Consider the following 22,754-nt stretch of genomic DNA (forward strand, 5'->3'; position numbering starts at 1 on the left):
CAGAACACACTGTAAAGTGAATTGACTGTATATTTGTGAGCGAACCCGGCAGCCAATTGCGCATAGCAATGTCCCACAAACAATTGTAGATTGAAAATGACCAATTTATTGTTTTTGGTTTTGGAGGGATTATTATTAGGCGTGTGGAGTAAGGAAACTTGCCCAAGGTTTTGCCCTGACCTGCCTGGAATTGAACTCAGGTCTCTCGCTTGCAAAGCGAGTGCTCTAACCACTGAGCTACAGGACTCGACTTTTAGCTGGTTAGTCTCTAGCAGTTACCCCAACGCACACTCTGGGGTCCCCAAGCCTTGGCTCTTGCCAACCTACGCCCAATACTCTCCGGAATCAGGTAAGCAGGATGGGTCCCTCCAGGGAGAGAGTGCGGATTCCATTCCAATAAATATCTGGAATTTCCACGTGTAGTAGGAAAGCATGGAAATATCAGTTTGGTTTAGATACTCTTATGAGTTTTCGCATGTGTCAGATAACTGACCAAAAAAAAATTGTAAAACTCCAAAATGAGTGTACAGGATCAGATGGAATTGAATTGTCTTGTGTTTGTACACAGGTTCCCTGCTATTGATGACGGTGTTCATGAAGAGAATGGTATTCAGTATAAATTTGAAGTCTACGAGAGAATCACCAAAGAATAACCCAAGGGGATTCCAGAGTCAGTCACTGATCAGTTTACACATCTTCATGAGTTTGGACAATGTTTGTGTGATTCTTAAATTAATTACACCAGACCTGATTTGTAGATTTTTTTAAAAAAATGTATATATAAGGATATTTGTGAAGTGTTCTAAGACACTATCCTACGTGAAGGGGGCTCTATAAATTCAAGTTATTGTTGTTGTTTCAGTGTCAGCCTGAGGAATAATGGCAAATAATACAGAGCATTTGCTGCATAAAATATGTGTGGTGATCTGACTACTGATTTCTTTGTTCAGCTCAGTCTCAATCACATTGGAGTCCGCAAATGGAGTGTGTATATAATTTTAAACACTCACCCAATGTGGGTTTAAATACACAGGCAATGAATGTTATTTTTGTTCATAGGTGTAGCTCAAACATAGTAATGATTTTGCATTAACAAAAATACATCTTATGTAATTTAGGCCATTAAGCTAAGATCCATTAGTGGAAAAGGATTGATGTGGTTGAAATATCTCAATCTTGAATCATTCCCGAGAGAGCTTCTGTATTTTAACTGGAAACGTAGCTGTTATTGTCAGGGCTGGCCTGCAGATTTCCACACGAGAAGACTGACAGGTGTCGCAGAAGTTTGAGTGATTTGTTTCATTCTTAAAAGTTACAGGCTGTAAATTCATATCAGCTGCAGGGTTCCAGCAGGTCTTTACTGCAGCATTACAGAATTCATAAAAGTAGATGGGTGGACTCCTAAACCTTCATGTGCAGGCAGTAATGACTGAGGATTCAGAGGCAGACCTTCTCCACGTCTGTGTCATTTCCATAGAGTGATACAGCACGGAAACCAGCTTTTTACTCTGTGCTGGTGCTTATATTCCATACATCCTTTCTATTCTTCATTCCTCTACCCCTCTATTCCCGCATGTATGAATCAAGGTTGCTTGCACCTAGTCCCACCACTTTATAATATATCCTGTGATGCACTTTGAGACATCTCAACGGTGCAGTAAGGCGCTATTTGTTGAGCCCTGTAGCTCAGTGGTTAGAGCACTCACCTCGCAAGCGAGAGACTTGGGTTCGATTCCCAGCAGGGCGAAAGCTTGGGCAAGTTTCCTTACTCCACACGCCTGATAATAATCCCTCAAGAAAGAAAAATCAACAATAAAATTGGTCACTTCAATCCACGACTGTTTGTGGGACACTGCTGTGCGCAATTGGCTGCAGCGTTTTGCCCACAAATATACAGTCAATTCACTTTACAGTATATTCTTTGAGATGTCTAGAAGACGTGAAAAGCGCTTTATCAAATGCAAGAATTATTATTATTATATCAAATGTAGGCCAGAAATCTATCAGATTGAAGTAAGATGGAATGGAGTGTGGTGGCTGCAGGGATAAGTGCAGAGCAAGGTGAGTAGTACATTGCTAGAGGTGCCATTCCTCAAATGAGAATTAAACCAAGGGCCTGTCTGCCTGTTCAGAGTTTCTTCCAGTGAACTGACCAACAATCCTCCAGATCAAATTGTTGATTTTCTTCGTGGCCTTTTGTGGGTCATTGTGTACAAAATGGCTGTCATGTTTACCTACTAATACACAGCCATTACAGTGATAGCAATTACCTGTGAATTGCTTTGAGATGTTTCAACATTATAGGCATTATATCAAGGATTATCATTATTGGAATCATAGATAATTTAATGCTGTAATGGAAAGAAATGGAAACGATGGGTGGACATTTGGACTGGCTGGCTGTGGGACATGTCACATTACTCTATGCAAATTGACTGCTGTATTCACCTACAAAATACACAGGCACTACACTTTATAGTAGAACCTGTGTAACACAGTGAGATGATCTGGCATGGAAGGCTATATCAGATTGCAAGGAAATTCATTTAGTTTCTGCTTGTGTGTGTTATTCCAATCATCTACAGGAGTGTAGGACAGATGACAAGAATCACGAGCTATTTCATATGTATAGTTTTTCATTCGGCTGATAATCAGGTTCTGATACTGAGTCGTGTACAAGGAAAATGTTGTACTTTTATGTAAAGATGTCATGATTTTATGTCATGATTTCATGCGTGTGCGATCGACATGAAAAGTGCCCCCAATTTCAAAGCCACTCCTGTGATTCAATACAAGGAAAAGATCCATGATAATTAGGTTTAACAGTTACTCAGACGTTTGTTTAATAAACAGGTGCTATCAAACACGCCAATTTCTTCGTGGTCTTTGAATGTAGAAGGATGTAAGCTGTTTAAGAATGACTCATGCAAATGCCAGTTATTGAGCAATACTAACCAGCAGAACTCCCCAACAGTTCTACTGCCATTAAAATCTGCAATAGACTGAAAAGCAGCTTCTCTTAGCAACCAAATAGTATAGGCATCAATGACATCAGTCAACAGAGTGGGCAGCTTCTATTGATGATCATTTTGAATTTGATGTGTTAATATTTAATCCTAGATTTTCTGGTCGTTCGTCAAAAACCAAAAACAAGAATGAGACGAACAGCACAGTGTCAGCCTGGCTCAGATGAAAGCACTCTTGTGGGTTCAAGCCCCACATTGGGAATTTGTGCTCATAGTCTAGGCTGACAGATACAGTGCTTGGGGTGGGGGTCCCTGTATTGTCAGAGATGGATAAAATGTTAAACTAGAGTCATGTCTGCCTGTTCAGATGGACATTAAAGATTCCCAGCACTATTCAAAAAGAGAAGGGGATACAATTGCATTGCTAGAGTAGAGGACATTGCTGTGCACAAATTGACTGCTTTGTTCGCCTACAAATCACTGCACTTTACGGTAAAATCCTGTTAGGTGCTTCGAGACATTTCAACAATGTACTAAGGCACTGTCAAATGCACGAATTATGATTAATATCCTCTGCCACTGCAGACATTGTTACATCTCTTTCTAGCGTTCAAGGAAAATAAGGTTTTACTGTTACGCAACTGAGAATTGTCACCTCAAGGTCTGTCAGTATTTAACTGATAACGCGCAGTAGAAAAACCTTCAATAGACTACCCCCTATTATATTAAAGATTTATCAGCACACATCATTCATCTTATACTAATAAATTGACATAGAGACATGATTTATACCGTAGAAAGGTTTTGCATCTGGCAGTGTCATGGGCTATCGTTGATGAGCTATATTAAAAATGCTTTAATTAAGCCCCAAAATATGAGGTATGCATTGTATTCTACAACTATATAGCAACAGAGGAAAGCACACACCGTTCAGAGAGATACATCTATGTTCTGCAACAAATGTATGACACTTTTTTCTGGTTATCATGGGAGCTAGAGTCTTCCCAAGTAGGACAGACAGAGAGAGACCGAGAGAAAGAGACTGAGAGAGAATATATTTTAAAGTGTAGTGACTGTGTTTTGTGGGAGAGAGAGAAATACAGAGAGAGACTCAGAGACACAGAGAAACAGAGAGAAGAGACACTGAGATAGTGAGAGACAGAGAGAGAGACTGAGAAAATATATTAAACGATTCTCCCTCTGAATCCTCCCAAAAGGAGTCCTCCCACAGGATGCCTCCCAGATGAATAAAGATAAAGACAAAATGTCTGTCTGTGTCAATCTGCATTCCATATTGGATCATTTGGTTGCAAGCAAAGCTGCAACGGGTATAGCTAGCTATGAATAAAATGATGGTCAGAACCCACTTGCAGTCTTATATGTGTCAGTTTGGCTCAGTCGGTGTAGCACTCTTGCTTCTGAGTCATTGGATTGCAGTTTCAAACTTCGAAGCACGGACTCCACAGCCTAAACTAGCACTCCATGCAGTACTGAGGAAGCACTGCTTTGAGATATCTTTTGGATAATAATAAAAATCCTTGCGTTTGCTATAGAGCTTTAACACGTCGGAAGGACGTCTCAAAGCGCTTCACGGGATTTACTGTGAAGTTGAGCGACTGTATTTGTTGGCAAATAGCAGCACAATTGCGCACATCAGTGTTCCACAACATCCATGGAGCGACTGACCAACTTCATTTGGGGGATTGTTGGCCAGGACACAGCTAGACACAGCTAGAGAGAAACTCCACTCTCTCTTCGAACAATGAGATCCCAATCTCTGCCTATTTTCATGTTGACATTAAAGATCTCGCGGCACATTATAATAATAATCCTTGCATTTGATATAGCGCTTTTCACGTCGGGAGGACGTCCCAAAGCGCTTCACAGAACACACTAAAGTGAATTGACTGTATATTTGTGGGCGAACGCGGCAGCCAATTGCGCACAGCAATGTCCCACAAACAGTCGTAGATTGAAAATGACCAATTTATTATTGTTTTGGTTTTGGAGGGATTATTATTAGGCTCTGTGTGGAGTAAGGAAACTTGCCCAAGGTTTCGCCCTCTGCCTGGAATTGAACTCAGGTCTCTCGCTTGCAAAGCGAGTGCTCTAACCACTGAGCTACAGGACATTTTTAAAATGAGAAGGATGCTCGCAGAATGCTCCAGATTAATCTGTCGTTCACCTCAAGCAGTGTTCATCTGCAAAAAGAAATCTCACTACACCTGAGAGTAATAATAATAAAGTAATCCTTGCATTTGGGACATCATTGTTATTGGGTCGTCTCAAGGCGCTTCACAGGATTTTACTGTGAATTAGAGTGACTGCATTTGTAGGCAAACTCAGCATCCAATTTGTGCGCTGTAGTGTCCCACAAACAGCTATGAAGTGAATCATCAATTTTATTTGGGGATTGTTGGCAGGACATTTGGAGAAACTCTCTTCTCTTTTCAAGTAATGCCATGGGATCTATTTGTAATTGCTTGAACATGCAGACGTTAATTTGGGTTCATTTCTCATCCAAAGGAGAGCATCTCCGACAATACAGCACATCCCCAGCACTCCATTGGCGTGTCAGTCTAAATTGTGAGTTCAAAGGCCTGATGTGAATAATTGTTTTGGATGTGATAAAGCACTCTAAAATTACAAATTCTTTTATTGAATCAAATATTTTTTCCTAGTTCCAAATGATATCAGGATTCCCATTTGTACGTTTCTGATCAACACTATGAACGTTCAATGTAATTAATGCTGATTTCTGATTCCATGTGTGTATAATTCTCACCCGTCATTTCAGAATAATTAGGTATTGAGGGATTTAAAGAACGGTTGAGTGAGTGACAGGTTTTGAGAAAGACATTTCTGTTGCTGTCGAGGGAGTGCTGTAGTTAATTGTTTTGAGATTTATGAGTATTAGGAGATTAAAGGAATATGTAAACGAACAGGATAGAAGTTCTATTAGCAGTTGCATACAGATGTAACGTGTAAAACAACATGAGGGATCTGGATGATGTTACTTTGAACTGTGTATTTTTAGCCATTTTGCTTTTCAGCTTACTCGACAGTTCAGTTAATAGCACTTTCACCTCTGAGTCAGGAAGTTGTGGGTTCAAGCCCTATGTTGCCCTGTAGTCTAGGGTAATACTCCATTGCAGTGCTGGGGGGGTGTTGCATTATCAGAGGTGTTGTCCTTCAGATGAGATGTTGAACCAAGGTTTCATCTAACTGTTCAGGTGGATGTTAAAGATCCCATGGCACTATTCGAAAAGAGAAAGAGTTTCTCCCGGTATCCTGGCCAACAATCCCCCAGATAAAGGGTACTGTGCCGACCAAGGTCAAAAGGGAGTTGGATATATACTTGAGGAAAGTACATTTGCAAGGCTATGGGGAAAGAGCGAGTGAGTGGGACTAATTGGATAGCTCTTTCAAAAAGCCCAAACAGGCACGATGGACTCCTTCCATAGGATTCTATGATTCTATGATAAAATTGGTCATTCTCTTCATGGCCATTTAGTGAGACATTGCTCAACGCAAATTGGCTGCTAAGTTCACCTACAAAATACACACGTCACTTCAAATCTTTATAGACGTCTTCCCAATGTGAAAAGCACTATTTTTAATGCGAGGATTATTATTGTTGTTTACTGTAAACATTCAAATATAAACATTCACTAACTGATTACCGGAGGGCAATTCTTTAATGACAGTCATAAATATTGTAATTCCATTAACGCAAATATTTTCCATTATCTAAGCAGACAAGCTCTCCTAAGGACTAGAATTTCTCATATTTATAGCCTTAAGATTTAAAATTGTGCAAGTTGTTTTTATTTTAGTGTGTCCTGTTGTATTTATTCTCCCAATTGGCTTGTGCCTCCCAATTCCTGGTCCTAGTCTTTTTGTGCTGAGGTACAGTTCCACAGGCACTGGTTGGAATCCAATAACCCACTCAAATTGGCCAATGTGTGACTGTGTGGGCCCTGGCACCTGGCAGTGAGGGGCGTTCCCCAAGCCTCGGCTCTTGACAACCTGTGCCTAATACTTTCCGGAATTAGGTAAGCAGGATGCATCCCTTCAGGAAGAAAATGCACTTTCCATTCCAACAATCTATCACTGGGATTTCTATGTGTAGGTGGGATGCATGGAACTCTCAGTTTGGTTTAGATACTCTTAAGCATGGTGATGGGTTTCCGCACATGTCAGACACCTGGCTGACCCCACCCCACCTGCCAAAAAGGCCACTTGACTTTAGAGGGTGTCAAAATAGAGCCTGAAATCTTCTCACCCAGCTACCACACACCACACACAGTACTGGCAGAGGCTTCTGTAGATAGTGCCTAGTTCCTTAACCCTACTGGGAAAGTCAGGGCCAATTCAGTCTCCCATGATTGACACCACAAATTCAGCACTGACTGAGTTTTGAACCAGTGAGCTCCCAGCTCTATCCACTGTACATCTCCACCTCCTCTTAGAAAATTCTTAATTCCAATCTTAATGCGTTAGCTGGTTTCTTGCATTTCTTAAAAGAAACCCGTGGAAATAAAAATGACTTAAAAATGCAGGGAATAATAGTTGCATCTAGTACAGAACTGATAACATCAAAGTGTTTCAAAGTGCCTCAAGGCTAAGACCAAGAGACATTTTGCAGTCTCTGATATCCTTCAAGCTTGCTATCTTCAGTAAGAGTGGGTTCAATAAAGTGCAGTTGTGAGTTGTGGGTCCTCTCCACATAGAGGGTGACTCTTTAACAGGCTGCTCAGATCAGGGACAATACCATGACTATCCAAGATGTTTGTCACTTGATCCAGTTCTAATAAGGGTCAGATATGGTGGATTAGAATCAATGTAATCTTATTACATCTACGAACGTTATAACTAACATCAGAATGCTTCCCCACACTCTTCCTTACCTTGCTCCTTTCTGCTCCTGAAAATGCATCTCCAGAACTTTTTTCTTCATACAGAACACAGTGAGGTTCAGAAGGATCTCAAAAGGACCAATTGACAATGTAAACTGAGTTTTCTGCAGGGAAACACTAAATGGTACATTACGTTGATTTAATGATAATTCTTCCATTTTATATAGCACCTTATCGCGTCATCAAATGCTTACAGGATTTCTGCTGTAAAGTGTATTGACTGTATTTTTTGTAAGCAAATGTGGCGGCTGATTTACTCAGCAATGTCCTACAAACAGCCATGAAGTAAATGACCAATTTTGATCTAGAGCATTGGTGGCCAGAACTACCTGGAGAAACTCCCTCCTTGTTTCAAATAATGTTGTGGGATCTGAACCACCAAACCTCGGTTTAACACGCTGTGACTACACAGTGCACCCCAAGCACTGCATTAGTATGACAACCAGTACAATGAGTTCACGCCCACGTGGGGCTTGATCCACAACCTTCTGACTCATAGATGACTCCAACTGAGCCAGGCTGACTCGTTCCAACCCAAGTTCTCCTCGGGGCCAAGGTCTAATGACTACACCTAGACTCCATACAACTCAGTTATGCCACAGGTACTTTATCAAGTGCTATTTCTAGTACACATCAATAAGCTAGGTTACAATGGGAGGTCAGCACAGCCAAGCCAGATCCTAACCTCACACACTGTTCCTACCTTTCAGCAGGAGTCAAAGTAGGGGGAAAGCCATTTACCAACATTCAATTCCTCACCACGATGGGCACAAAATGTAACACAGAAGAAAAGAGCTAAGAGACTATTACAAATTGGTCTTCGTTTAATAATAACAACTAAAACTAAACCTGGCAAATCTTCCAAATCATACAGTAGACTGAACACAAAGTCCAACTTATTTATTATTAATAGTAGTAATCATACTTACATTGGATCAAACACCTTTTGCGTCAGGAGGACATCTCAAAGCACCTCAGGATTTACTAAATATTGTGACTACGTGTTTATTCAACTTGAATATTTCAGAGGCAGCAAAACCTTTTTCGCTGCTGACACAATATTAAGATAAAACCTAGTCTAGATATTACAGTGCAGCTATTCGATATTGTAACATAAGTACATGAACTAATGGTGTAATTCATTATAATTTGGTTCGACCCCCAGCTGTCTTTTCTCCCCCACATCCGGCCCCTGACCAGGACCTCCTTCTTCCACCTCTGCCACATTGCCCTCCTCCGACCATTACACCCCAAAACTCTGGAACTCTCTCCCTCAATCCCTCCATTTTCTCCCCTCCCTCCCCTCTTTCAGGTCCCGCCTGAAACCTTTCTTCTTTGACCATGAAAACTTTCCTCTGCTTACAACCACCTCTCCCCTCCCCCCGGCTCAGAGTCAGGCTCCGCCACTGTTAAACGCTCTGAGACGCTACCCTGAGTGGAGGGCGCTATACAAGTGCAAGTTGTTGTTATAATTTTTAAGGAAGAGTCGTACTTGCAGTATTTAAGTGATTAAGTTGAATGATGCTGTGGACTATTACATGAACAGAAGCTGCAAATGTATTTTGTGTGATACAATGTTTTACTCCTTAAAACCTTCTTATTCCCTGAGACCAGAGGTGCGTTCACTGTGAGGATAACCACTATATCGCACAGTAAATCAGATTACTGCCTGTGATGTTGCCTGATTCTACCCTAGATATGGTCTGTGGGGAAGATGCTGCTGACTAGAGAGCACCACCCTCTCTCTCTCTCTCTCTGCTGAGCTGATGGCCTGCTCAGCACTGGCTGCTGGAAGTGTCAGTCAAACACACATCACTAGCACAGACTTTTATCAGGTGAGGAACAGCACAAAGTCCACATCTTTGCTTCTCAAGTGCTGGCAAAATCCTGGAACTCATCAATCCTCCGCTGCTGACAGTTCAGAGAGGAAAAATCCTTTGACATTCAAGAATAGGGAGTTTTAGTTTAAGTTAAACCCAGATTTCAAAATCTTTCGGTAAAAGCAATGTCAATTACACCTAGTGTGGATCTTGAAGATAGCTTGTGTACAAGTGACAGCTTGTGTGTTATGGTGCATTCAGTATAAATGAGTCTGGTGGATTACACAAACACTGGCAGCTTTCAGGACCCATTTACTACTAATATTAGATCCTGGAAGATGTGAAACAAATGATTCGCACCAGGTAAGACTTCATTTTTACTTCTGTATGATTGTGTTTGAGTGTGAAGACTGACACATAATCTTTCATTGCATAAATCCATTCAAAAACTCTGCTGAAGTGGTCGATTTTGTTTCTGCTGTTTTCATTCTGTTTCAGCTTCAAATAGCTTTGGTCTCTTTCTCTCCCATTCATTCTCCTCTGCTGTTCACTATGTACAAGCGCTCAGAGATGCTACCCTGAATGAAGGGTGTTATATAAATGCAAATTGTTGTTGTTGTGGTTAATAGTATTCAAATATTACCCTTATGGTCTGTATCTGAAATCTCTAAATTATATGCATAAATAATATATTTTTCAAACCTCAGCCTTTTCATAATATTCATAACGTTGCAATAGATTAAAGATGTGAGTGCTATAGTATTCATGCTTTCACTAGGCTGTAAATACTGTGTTCAGCAATTCATAGAATAATTCCCTGGTTGTCACATTATGTAGATGTTTGTGATAAGTTATTAGTTATTATTACACTGGTCTAGCCCTTCTTCCGAATTAACTCTTTGTCTTTACTAAGAGAATCTGCAACATCACGTAACAGCACCTTTGTTGTTATGCCTAAAGTCCGACCAAGAATAATTTTAAACAAAGTTAGGGAACTGGGTGGTACCGTGGGCGAGCACACTGTTCTTTCAACATTGCGAGCTGAATTTGAATGCAAATCAGATTGATGGGATCAAAGTTCCTCTCTGCTGGCTCTAATCATCCCAAATTAATGTATCGTTAGCAGTCTCAACACGGTCACCAGAAGGCAGGAGGGAAATTCTGCACAAAACAGCAATCTTCCATTTCGCCCACAAAATATACAGTCAATTCACTTACAGTATAATCTGTGAAGCACTTTGAGATGTCTTGAAGACGTGATAAGGCGCTATGTCAAATGCAAGGATTATTATTATTATCTTACTGGCAGATACCACAAGGAAGGCTGGTGAAGGAATTAGCAAAAAAAACCTGCATCGGTGCATTAGGTGATAAGTCTGGGGTTACGCCACATTGTTGGAGCAGTATAGAGAGAGCTTTACTGTACCTTTGAGCAGGCTGTAGCAGATCTAGGAGTTCGTAAAGGTGACCCTAGAACCCTGAAATGAAAAAAGGATTTCACAAATCCCCCAAAAATACTTCTATCACGCAACAAATATCTGTCTTTAACTCTTTGAAGCTCACGGTCTGACTCTGTGAAACATTTTAAGATGTTTACCTGTGTGAAATGCGCTTGTTCAATTGGCTGGTGCGTCACCTACAAAATAAACGGTTACTACACTTAAAGTATATCCTATGAAGCACTCTGAGACGTCCTCTCGACATGAAATGAGCTGTACCAAATATAAGTATTATTTAACAAATGCAAGTTGGTGTTGTTGTAATCCCTTCGGACATCCTCTCACATAGCCGTTACATTGTGCAAAAACCTTCTAATCCTTTCTCACTACATACATGAGGGAGAAGGGAATAGAGAGGTATGAGCAAGGCTAGGGCGAGAGGATTCAGGTGAAGCTAACTTGGGTAGTGTCATAAACACTGGCTTAGACCAGTTGAGCCAAATGGCCTGTTTCAGTGCTACATATTCTATGTAATTCTAGGTAATTCTATACAGTTTATCTGGGTAGGAAATGGTTTCAACTCAATAAATGTTTACTGCAGTTAGGTGTGTGAAGAATCATGTTTCCTGCATTACTATTGTATACTATGGGAGGCAAGCAATCTCAGAGTATTCGGAGATACAGTATGACATATAGATTTTAATACTCTCTGCACTCCCTTCATCAGTCAATACTTTTTGATCCAAACACTGGGATGCTCCAGTCTGCCCACATTTCAATGGAAGCCTCTGATGTTATTTCTGGGCTGGTCCACCAGGAGGTGCCATACCCAGTGAAGGAGAATGTGTCAATCAGCTTTAGTATAGATTAGGAGGGCATAACATAACCACCAAATTGTAATGCTGTCAGATGTTATGCCCCAGCATAGTAAAACATTGCAGAAAGTAGGAACCCCTTGTTATTCAATTGGCGGATTGCTTCTCCGGGGGTAATAAACCCTCAACAAAAAAAACATTTGATAACTCAATCCACGACTACTGTGCGACACTGCTGTGCGCAATTGGCTGCCGTGTTTCGCCCACAAAATCCACCGTCAATCCACTTTACAGTATATTCTGATAAGCGCTTTTAGACATTTTAACGATGTGATAAGGCGCTATATCAAATGCAAGGATTATTATTATTACATTGACTCTGATAAAGAAGAGATCCAGTATGGTTGTGGATAATGAGTAAGCACTTATTCCATAATTATTTCTGGAGCAATCCTACAACAGAAGCATTCATAACAATGATTATGCATTTCATACAGGGCCTCAGCGTATCATTGAGCTGCCTCAAAGCTTTTCACAGGAATTACTGTAAAAGATAGTGACTGTGTATTTGTAGGTGATTGCAACAGTCAATTTACATACAACAGTGTTCCACGAACAGCCAAGAACTGTATGACTAATTTATCTGGAGTACTATTGGCCAGGACAACAGGAGAAACTCCCTTCTCTTTTCGAATGCTGAGTGACATGGGATCTTTAACTTATAGCTGAACAGGCAGATGGGTGGTAGGATGAGTGGATCACAATTTAACATCTCATTCAAAGGACAGGTGTCGCGTCTGATAATGCAATGCTTCCCCATTGTTGCATTGGAGTGCAATATTCTTTACATATATTATTAAAATTTGCAGATGACAGAAAAATAGGGAGTGTGGCTAACTGTGACAAGAACTGTAAGCAACTTCAGGAGGACATAGAAGGTGATACAGTGGAACCTCGTCATAACAGATGATTGATTAAAAAAATGGCTGAGCTTCTGCGCGATGCACATGCGTAAAGTAACGTGGAGGTAACCAAATGATCTGAAAATTGTCCAAATTTGAAATGAACAAGAGCAAACGAGGGAGAAAGGGTAGATGATGGCAGTGAGAACAAAAGAAGTGAGAGAATGAGAAAGAAGAGAGGGGGGGAAGAATAAATACAACACTAAAGGGAGAGATGAAAAAGGAAAGTCTCAGACAAGAAAGAAAAGGTCGAGAACAAGAACGAAAATGCTGAGAGAAATAAGTAAGAAAAGAGAGGATGGAGACAGCAGAAGAGGAGAAAGGGAGTCAATAGAGGAATCCAATGAAAGGGAAGAAAGAGTTTACAGGAGTGGAGAGACAATGAGAAAGGAGAGCAAAAGGAAACATAGAGCAATACGGAATGGATACCAAATAGAAGAGAATTCACTCGAACAGAGAGCCCAACAGAGTGAGGTGGGAACAGAGTGAGAAAGACTTGGATGAGAGTGGGAATCAGGTGTAGAGGGGGGAGGAGGTGCTAAGTGAACTAAATAAATAACCAATAAAATAAGTAGAAATAACAGCACAGGCAGTGTGTCGGGAACGCAGTATGCAAGAGTTTGTACACTGTGAGACTGTCCCTGACTGTCACGTCTGCAGGAAATATCTCTGGCTTTACACACTCCGGCTCCGAATCATTGAGCTGAAGTGTGAGTTAGACACACTCCCACAAATAAGGAAAGGGGATGAATTTCTGGATAGTTTTATGCAGGACTCAGTCACACCTCAGAGGAAAGCACAGGTACAGGAAGGGGAGGGTGTGAATGTCAATGAGCAGGGTAGCGGGAACCTAGGAGAGGTAGAGAAGGAGTTCCTGCAGACACTGGTCCTGTCCAACAGGTACAATGTACTCGATACCTGTGAGCACAAGGAGAACGACTGTAGGGAGGAGAGCCACAATGCAGACCAAGGCACAATGGAGCAGAATGCTGTCCGAAGGGCGGGAGGAGCAGAATAGAAATATAGTAGTGATTGGGGATTCAGTAGTTAGGGACGTAGTTAGCATCCTGTGTAGTCATGAATTAGAGTCCCAAAGCATGTGTTGCCTACCTGGCGCCAGGGTAAGGGATATCTCGAGGCGGCTGGAGAGGAATTTGGAAAGGGAGGGGGCAGATCCAGTTGTTGTGGTCCATGTTGGGATGAACGACATAGGTAAGAACAGGGAGGAGGTCCTGCAGAGGGAGTTTCAGGAGTTAGGAGCTAAAAGACAAGACCTTGAGAGTAAGAATCTCTGGATTATTACCCAAGCCACATGCAAATTGGAGAAACACATTAGGAAAATTAACACCTGGCTAAAGGATTGTGTGGGAAAGAAGGGTTCCATGTTATAGGACACCGGCACCATTACTGGGACAGGAAGGAGCTGTACCGATGGGTCAGGCTCCACCTGAACCGGAATGTCCTAGCGGAAAGGGTAAATCAGGCTGTGGCAAAGGCTTAAAACTAGTAAGATGAGATGACGGATCAGAAGGAAATGGCATAAACCCAAATATAAAGAAAACAGGAGATGAGAGTATAGGTCAGACAAAACTAAGGAATAAGGAGAACATAAATGGTCAGAGAATCAATAGAATTATAGAACAGAAGTGTGAAAAGACTGTCAAAAATAAAGTGAGAGAAACAACTAATAAACACAAATTAAACTGTCTGTACAGCAATGTACACAGCATCCAAAATAAAACAGGAGAATTGGAGGCAATAATTCGTAGTGAGGAACCAGATATAGTAGCGATTACCGAAACATAGCTATAGAAAGAACAGGACTGGCAATTAAACATAACTTAATAAGATTTAAGATAAAGATTGAGAAGGACATGAGTATGACAAAGACCAGGGTAAAAGATGGAAAAAAGCTGATTTTGAGGGGATGAGAATGGAACTTGGGAAATTACACTGGAAAACATTAATGGCAAACAAAGAGATAGAGCAGCAGTGGGAAACATTTAAAAGCGTGATCAATAGAGTCCAGAGAAATATATTCCGCTAAAAAACAAGATAAAGCTAAACAATAATGAGACACCGTGGATGAATAAAGACATAAGGGCAAAGGTGAGACTGAGGAAAGAGGCATTCACTAAGTACATAAACAACAAGGGAGAGCATGACAAAAAAAACGAAACGGTTAGGAAGGTTAGGAAAGAATTCAAAAAAACAATTAGGAAGGCAAGAAGGAATTATTAAATTATCAAGGAATATAAAAAGAAATAGTATTCTACAGACATAAATAACAAAAGAAAAATCAAAATAGGATTAGGGCCATTACGGGATGGATAACATAAGCTCACAGGCAGCGACAGCGAAGTGGCAGAAATATTGCATAATTACTTTGCCTCAGTATTTACCAGGGAGACGGATCAGGTGGATATTGACTTGGATGAAGGAATAGAACGTTTTATATCCAAGTTTGCAGACGACACTAAGCTAGAAGGCTGAGTAAGTTGTGTAGATGGGAGTAGGAAGTTACAAAGGGACTTAATATATTTGGATTTCCAAAATGCTTTCGATAAGGTACCACATTATAGACTAATGAATAAGGTCAGAGCATGTGGAGTCAGGGGAAAAGTAGCAGAATGGATAGCAAGCTGCCTACAAAACAGAAAACAGAGAGTAGGGTTAGAGGGAGTAGCTGCTCAGACTGGCAGGGGGTGGGCAGTGGTGTTCCACAAGGATCAGTATTGGGACCACTGTTGTTCACAATTCACATTAATGATTTGGACTCGGGGATCAAAAGTACAATTTAAAAATTTGCAGACAACACCAAATTGGGGGGTGTAGTTAATGCTGAGGAGGACTGCAACAAATTACAGCAAGACATTAATTAACTTGCTGAATGGTCATTTAATTGTCAAATGAATTTCAATATAGATAAGTGTGAAGTGGTGCATTTTGGTAGGAGGAATAAGGAGGTCACATATTGCCTGGCAAATAAAAACCTAAATGGGGTAGATGAGTAAAGGGACCCAGGGGTACACATAATAATAATAATAATAATAATAATAATAATAATAATCCTTGCATTTGATATAGTGCTTTTCACGTCAGGAGGACGTCCCGAAGCACTTCACAGAACACACTGTAAAGTGAATTGACTGTATATTTGTGGGCGAACGCGGCAGCCAATTGCGCACAGCAATGTCCCACAAACAGTCGTAGATTGAAAATGACCAATTTAATTATTGTTTTTGTTTTTTGGAGGGATTATTATTAGGCGTGTGGAGTAAGGAAACTTGCCCAAGGTTTCGCCCTGACCTGCCTGGAATTGAACTCAGGTCTCTCACTTCCAAAGCGAGTGCTCTAACCACTGAGCTACAGGACTCCACATACACAAATCACTAAAGTAGCAACGCAGGTTAATAAGGCCATAAAAAAGCAAACCAGGCATTGGGGTTCATTTCTAGAGGATAGAAATGAAAAGCAGGGAAATTATGGTAAACTTATATCGAACCTTGGGTGGACCACACTTGGAGTACTGTGTACAATTCTGGTCCACATATTATAGAAAGAATATAGAGGCACTGGAGAAGGTGAAAAGGGGATTCACAGGATGATCTTGGAACTGAGGGTGAGGGGTGACCTGATAGAGGTCTTTAAAATTATGAAAGATTTTGATAGGGTAGACATAGAGAAGATGTTTGCACTTGTGGGGGAGACCAAAACCAGGAACCATAAATATAAAATAGTCACCAATAAATCAAATAGGGATGTCAGAAGAAACTTCTTCACCCAGAGAGTGGTGGGAACGTGGAACTTGCTACCACAAGGAGTAGTTGAAGCGAAAAGCATAGATGTATTTAAGGGGAAGTTAGATTAGTACATGAAGGAGAAAGGAATAGAAGGTTATGCTGATGAGACTTAGTTAAGGAAGGGCAGGAGGAGGCTCATTTGGAGCATAAACGCCGACATAGACCAGCTGCGCCAAATAGCCTGTTTCTGTGCTGTATAGTCTATGTAATTCTATGTAACCAAAACTCAAGGAAAAGGCAGGAAAACTTGTTTTTTAATTTTTAATCCATTTAATTGTTAATTTAATTTGAATCAATGGTGTTCCATTGTCTTTTCACCATGTCCTCTCTCACTTCCTCTGTCTGTTTCTTCTCTCATTGACTATTCTTTCCTTCGGGCATTATCATTGTCATTGTCTCCCTCATCTCCCTCTCTCATCTCTTCCTTCTTTACTTATCGCTCAATTCTCTCCTTCTCTCTAACTTTGTCTCCACCTCTCCCCCATACTCATTCTTCTCTCTCCTATCTCTATTGTTGCCTCCTCCTTCCCTCTCCCATTCCTTCTCTATCATTCTGTTGTCTCTACCTTTCATCTCTTATTCCTCTTTTTTTTTCCCTTTTCTCTCTGTTTTCTTTGTCTTGCTGACTCTTTCTTGTTGACATTCCTTAATAATAAATCTACAGAACCATATAAATTTACAGCACAGAAAAAGACCATTTTGTCCATCTGTGCCAACTCCTTTAAAAGCAATCCTTTTACCTGGCCTTTCCCCCATAACAAACCATCTCCTCCGTCCACCTTTTCATGCCTCGCCCATCGTCTCCTCAAACTCCAACTGTGAGGAGATGCTGGACTTCCTCAAATCCAAAATCGAGGGGATACATTCAGCCACCTCTGCCCCGTCCACAACCACCCTCATATCATCTCTCCCTCATGACCCACCCCACCACCCATCACCCCCATACTCCTTCGACCCTATCTCTCCCTCCCTCACCGCGACTGTTCGCAAACTCAAACCCACCACCTGCTCCCTCAATCCCATCCCCACCTCTCTCCTCATATCCCAGCTCCACATTCTGGCCTTCTCCTGTCCAACGTCATCAACCTTTCCGTGTCCACCGGTTCAGTTCCCACCCCCCTAAAAACAGCCGTCATCACCCCCATCTAGAAAAAACTTTCCCTGGACCCATCCCTCCTCCTCCCACAGCATGGAAACAGCCCTGGTCAAAGTCACTAATGACATTCTGAACATCTGTGATCAGGGCTCCCTCTGCCTCCTTGTCCTCCTCGACCTCTCTGCCGCCTTTAACACTGTCGACCACTCTATCCTCATACACCGCCTCTCCTCTTTACTTTATCTTCGCGGACCTGCCCTTGCTTGATTCGATTCCTATCTCTCTCACCGTCTCCACTTTTTTGCCTCTAACGGTTTCTCCTCAAGCCTCCGCACTGTCACGTCTGGCGTCCCCCAGGGCTCTTTCCTTGGCCCTCTCCTCTTTAATATCTATATGCTCCCCCTTGGTGACGTCATCCGCAGACATGGGGTCAACTTCCACATGTATGCGGATGACATCCAACTCTATCTTTCTGCCTCCACCCTCAACTCCAGAACCACTGCTGTCCTGACAGACTGCCTGTCGGACATCAAGTCCTGGATGAGGGCAAATTTCCTACAGTTGAATGTGAACAAGACTGAGGCCCTCCTGATTGGCTCGCGCCAGCGTCTCTGCACCTCAGGCTCTGGCAACATCAACCTCCATGGTTGCACACTACATCTCACCAAGCCAGTCAGGAACCTAGGTGTCTTGTTCGACCCTCAACTGTCTTTTCTCCCCCACATTCAAGCCATGACCCGCTCTGCCTTCCCTCACCTCCGGAACATCGCCCGACTCCACCACTACCTCACACCTCAGGCCGCTGAAACTCTTGTTCACACTTTCATCACCCCCAGGCTTGACTATGCAAACGCTCTGCTTGTTGGCCTTCCCAACTCCTCCCTCCACAGGCTGCAGATAATCCAGAACTCTGCAGCCCATGTCCTCTCCTGCACCAAACTCTGTGACCCCATCTCACCCACTCTCGTCCAACCCCATTGGCTCCCTATCCTTCCGAGGATCCAGTTCAAGATCCTGGTCCTCACCTATAAAGCCCTCCATGGCCTCGCCCCACCCTACCTCAGCAACCTCCTAACCACCTACCAATCCGCCCGCTCCCTCCACTCAGCCGGCTCCTGCCTGCTCCACGTCCCCCGACCCACCCGCCCCACCATTGACAGGAGAGCCTTCAGCCACTCTGCCTCCAACCTCTAGAATTCATTCTGTCAATCACTCCGCCTCGCCCCCTCCTTAGCCTCCTTCAAGTCCCGCCTCAAGACCCTCCTCTTCGACCATGCCATCAGCCCCCCACTTCCTCTCCCCTCCCTTCTTCCCTCCCGATCCCAGCTCGGGTCTGAAATGCTGTACACTGTCCAGCGCCTTGGGACGTCCTCCCAACGTGAAAGACGCCATACAAATGTAATCTTGTTGTTGTTGTTGTACCCTGTGTCTGACTCCTTTTAAAATATTTAGTTAGTTCCCTTTTGAAAGGCAATATAATTCTGCTTCAGCCACTGGTCCCATCAGAGCATTGCATAACCTAACTACCCTGTGAAAACATTTCTAATTTCATATTTGCTCGTTTACTCATGGTCTTAAATTAATTCCCACTGACTCACTGACTCACTGACCAGTAGAAATAATTTCTCCCTCTTGACTCTTCTGAAACCCCTCATAATTTTAAAGACCATTTCATTCCAAGGAAATGGGGATTCATTACTGTAACAGACATATATCAGGTTGATTGTTTTTTTTTGGTCAGATGGGTGTCTGACACAAGCGGATTAAAATACTGACTAAAACAAAGGGTTAGCTTGACATATGCCTGAAATTCTGCAACTTTAAACCCTTGAATATACAAAGATGGATATAAATTGATCAATACAATTACAATACAATTTACATTTAGACTGTTGACATTTATATACACTGTCCACATCAGGAAGACTCTCAAAAGCACCTAATTGTGTTGGACTGGCACCTGAGCTGGGGTGGGCATCAAACTACACCACTGTTAAACGCTTTGTGATGCAAGAATGTAAGTTGTTATTGTTGATAGTTACAAAAATTAGAACTTGCTGTTTGTAGGACATTGCTGTGTGTAAATTGGCTATCGTGTTCACCTACAAAATGCAGTCACTGCACTTTACAGTATAATCCTGTGCAGTGCTTCAGATGTTTCAACAATGTGATAAGGCACTATATCAAATGGAAGGATTATTATATCACATGCAAAGATTATTATAAATACATGAATATGCCCCAGAAAATAAATACCCATCAGTAAAGTCCAGATAAGCTCCTCACAACAAGTTCCCTAGACATTTGGTATACACTATTCAGCTTTTGAATCAACTTCAGTTTATTAGGTTACACCACTTCTGTTTCAGCTTCCCTCACTTTATGCAATCTGTCTTCTTCCTCCAAAGAAAAGTGTTCGGATATTTATAAAATTCATTGATGTGTAACTGATAACTGTCAAAGGAAAAGATCTATGAAATTCAAAAAGCTCCTGCAGGGATTAATTCAAAGGTTGTGCTTCTGTGCATTTCAAATAGAAAAAAAATAGCAGTCACTGAGAAGCTGTGCAACAGCAGACTTTACAATGGAAGTCACTAAAGGGGAAATTATCACTTCAGTGAGAAGTTATTGATGAGGCTTAGATCCCACAAGAACCTATTTCAATGGTTGTGCTTTTAGATCTCCTGCTGTTGTGAGATAATAATAATAATCCTTGTATTTGAACTCACACCTTATCAGGTTTTGTGGAGTCCTGCTTTGAGACATTCTCCCTATGTGAGAGGTGTTATATGTGCATAACTTGGATAAAAAGCGCTATTGTCGCCTTGAGACGTCTCAACAATGTGATAAAATGCTACATCAAATACAAGGATTATAGATTATTGTTATTGACAACCATTCCCCATATGGTTGAACACCCTGCCAATGTTCTCTGGCTGAAATAACACACCAACAATGACCACATAGGCCTGTGCTTGCAAAAGCAGCATGAGTAGCACCTTGGGATGTCCTCCTGAAGAGAAGGGCGCTATACAAATGTGATTTGTTGTTGTTGTTGTTGAATACTTGCCTTTAGGAATGGAAAAAAATTGGAAAGGAAATCTTAAAACAAAATGGGTAACATTTGGACACATTACGTGGACCTTATTTCTCTTTTGTCATTGCAGTTCTACCGAGCTTTGCAGATACAAGTTGTCAGTCTGTTGCTGATTGCCAGGAGACGATTGAAGCCATGGAGGTGCGCACTGATGGCAACTCCTTACTGAAAGCTGTGTACCTGAGCAGGTTGCGCCTCACCAGGCTGCTGCTGGAAGGTGGCGCTTACATAAATGAGAGCAACGAGCGAGGAGAGACACCCCTCATGATCGCTTGCAGGACCAAGCACACGGACCATCAAAGTGTCAGCAAAGTGAAGATGGTGAAATATCTTCTGGAGAATCACGCAGACCCTAACATCCAAGACAAATCAGGAAGAACCGCCCTGATGCACGCATGCACAGAGCAGGCTGGAGCAGAGGTTGTGTCTTTGTTGTTAAAAAGCAACGCTGATCCCAGCCTCGAGGATCATTCAGGCTGCTCCGCTTTGGTCTGTGCTGTGAACTCAGGTGACAAAGAAACCCTTAGGATTCTGCTGGATGCCTGCAAGGCAAGAGGAAAAGAGGTCATTATCATCACAACAGCCAAATCGCCCTCTGGTAGGCAAACCACTAAGCAATACCTGAACGTTCCACCTCCTCCACATATTGATGATCGACACTCACCCATTCCCTGCACCTCACCTTCAGACATCGAGCTTAAGACATCACCGCCTCACCTCAACAGCAATGTGGCCGAAGAGAAGCGCGTATTTAGCTTCAGGGAACCGGTTCATCTCTTTAACAACCAAGGTTCCTCTGAACCGGCCTCTCCGACCAGAAAGTGCAACCAGACACATTCTGGGGCCAAATTCCCACAACTTCAAAGGCTGCACTCTGAGCCCTGGCTGAACATCCCTCCTTCCCTGGTACCTCAGAACAAAATATCCTCATTCCAGGAAGAAACACAGAACCTCACCCCAGAGGAAAGCCTATCCCTTAAAATCAATGGATTAATTCTACCCAAGCGACTCTTCACTAGACATCAAAGTATTGATGTAAAGGACACTGCGGGTTTATTGAGAGCTTTGGATCAAGCATCGGCTTTGGCGGGCCCAAGGAAATTGTCCTACGATGAAATGCACTCACAGTCTGCTCAGCCTGGATCGCAACGCAATAGCACGCTTCCTGTGGACCAGGACCCCGATCACCTACAACTCATCAACGCCTCAAGCTTGCGCAACATTGTCCACAGGAGGAACTTGGGTATTAATCACTACAGCTCCGACTCGCAGCTTACCACGTGCTCCATGTCCACGTCGCTCGACGAAACCAAAACCTTTCTAGAGAAGAAAAAGATGATCACTTCTCCGTTAGCTGCTTCAACTGGGTCTAGGGATTCGCTGGACAATCTCACAACCATCAGGAAACAACCTGGTATCCTAGAGAGACGAGGCTCAGGGACTCTCCTCTCAGATCGTATTTCACAAACCAGACCGGGATACCTCCCACCTTTAAACATCAATCCCCACCCCCCAATTCCTGATATCAGAGCCATCAGCAAAGACCCCGGGCCCTTTCCCGGCGGTGGGAAACCTTTACTGCCAGCAGCACCAAATAGCCAAAAGCGAACAGATGTTAAGAGCAAGAAAATGCTCCTACGGAGGCACTCGGTGCAGGCAGAACAAATGAAACAGCTGGCAAATTTTGAGGAAATATTTGGTCAGTGAAAGACTGTTTATCAGAATGGTTTATAAAAATAACTAGCGATTACAACGGCCTCTGATCAAAAGGACAATGATGTGATTTTGTCCAGTGCTATAACACCGAGTTAATGTTGCTCATGATATCCAATGTAAC

The 22,754-nt window shown here is 42.3% G+C and overlaps 2 protein-coding genes across 5 annotated transcripts in view; both read left to right on the forward strand.

Annotated features, from left to right (window-relative positions):
• dhfr (dihydrofolate reductase) overlaps positions 1-913 on the forward strand; it is a 28,220-nt gene extending 27,307 nt beyond the window's left edge. For all 4 annotated transcript variants that reach the window (XM_007899770.2, XM_007899767.2, XM_007899768.2 and 1 more), the window contains exon 6: positions 569-913. In XM_007899770.2, the coding sequence (XP_007897961.1) occupies positions 569-653 (85 nt within the window). In that variant the 3' untranslated portion in view covers positions 654-913. The remainder of the gene's footprint in view (positions 1-568) is intronic.
• An 8,625-nt stretch (positions 914-9,538) lies between these two features.
• Positions 9,539-22,624, forward strand: ankrd34bb (ankyrin repeat domain 34Bb). Its single transcript, XM_007899771.1, has 2 exons — positions 9,539-9,720; positions 20,988-22,624. The coding sequence occupies exon 2, from the start codon at positions 21,053-21,055 to the stop codon at positions 22,622-22,624; it is 1,572 nt and encodes a 523-aa protein (XP_007897962.1). The 5' UTR covers positions 9,539-9,720; positions 20,988-21,052.
• Positions 22,625-22,754: the final 130 nt, after the last annotated feature.

Source organism: Callorhinchus milii, unplaced genomic scaffold (assembly GCF_018977255.1).
Source record: "Callorhinchus milii isolate IMCB2004 unplaced genomic scaffold, IMCB_Cmil_1.0 Scaffold1, whole genome shotgun sequence".
Classification (NCBI taxonomy): Eukaryota; Metazoa; Chordata; class Chondrichthyes; order Chimaeriformes; family Callorhinchidae; genus Callorhinchus; species Callorhinchus milii.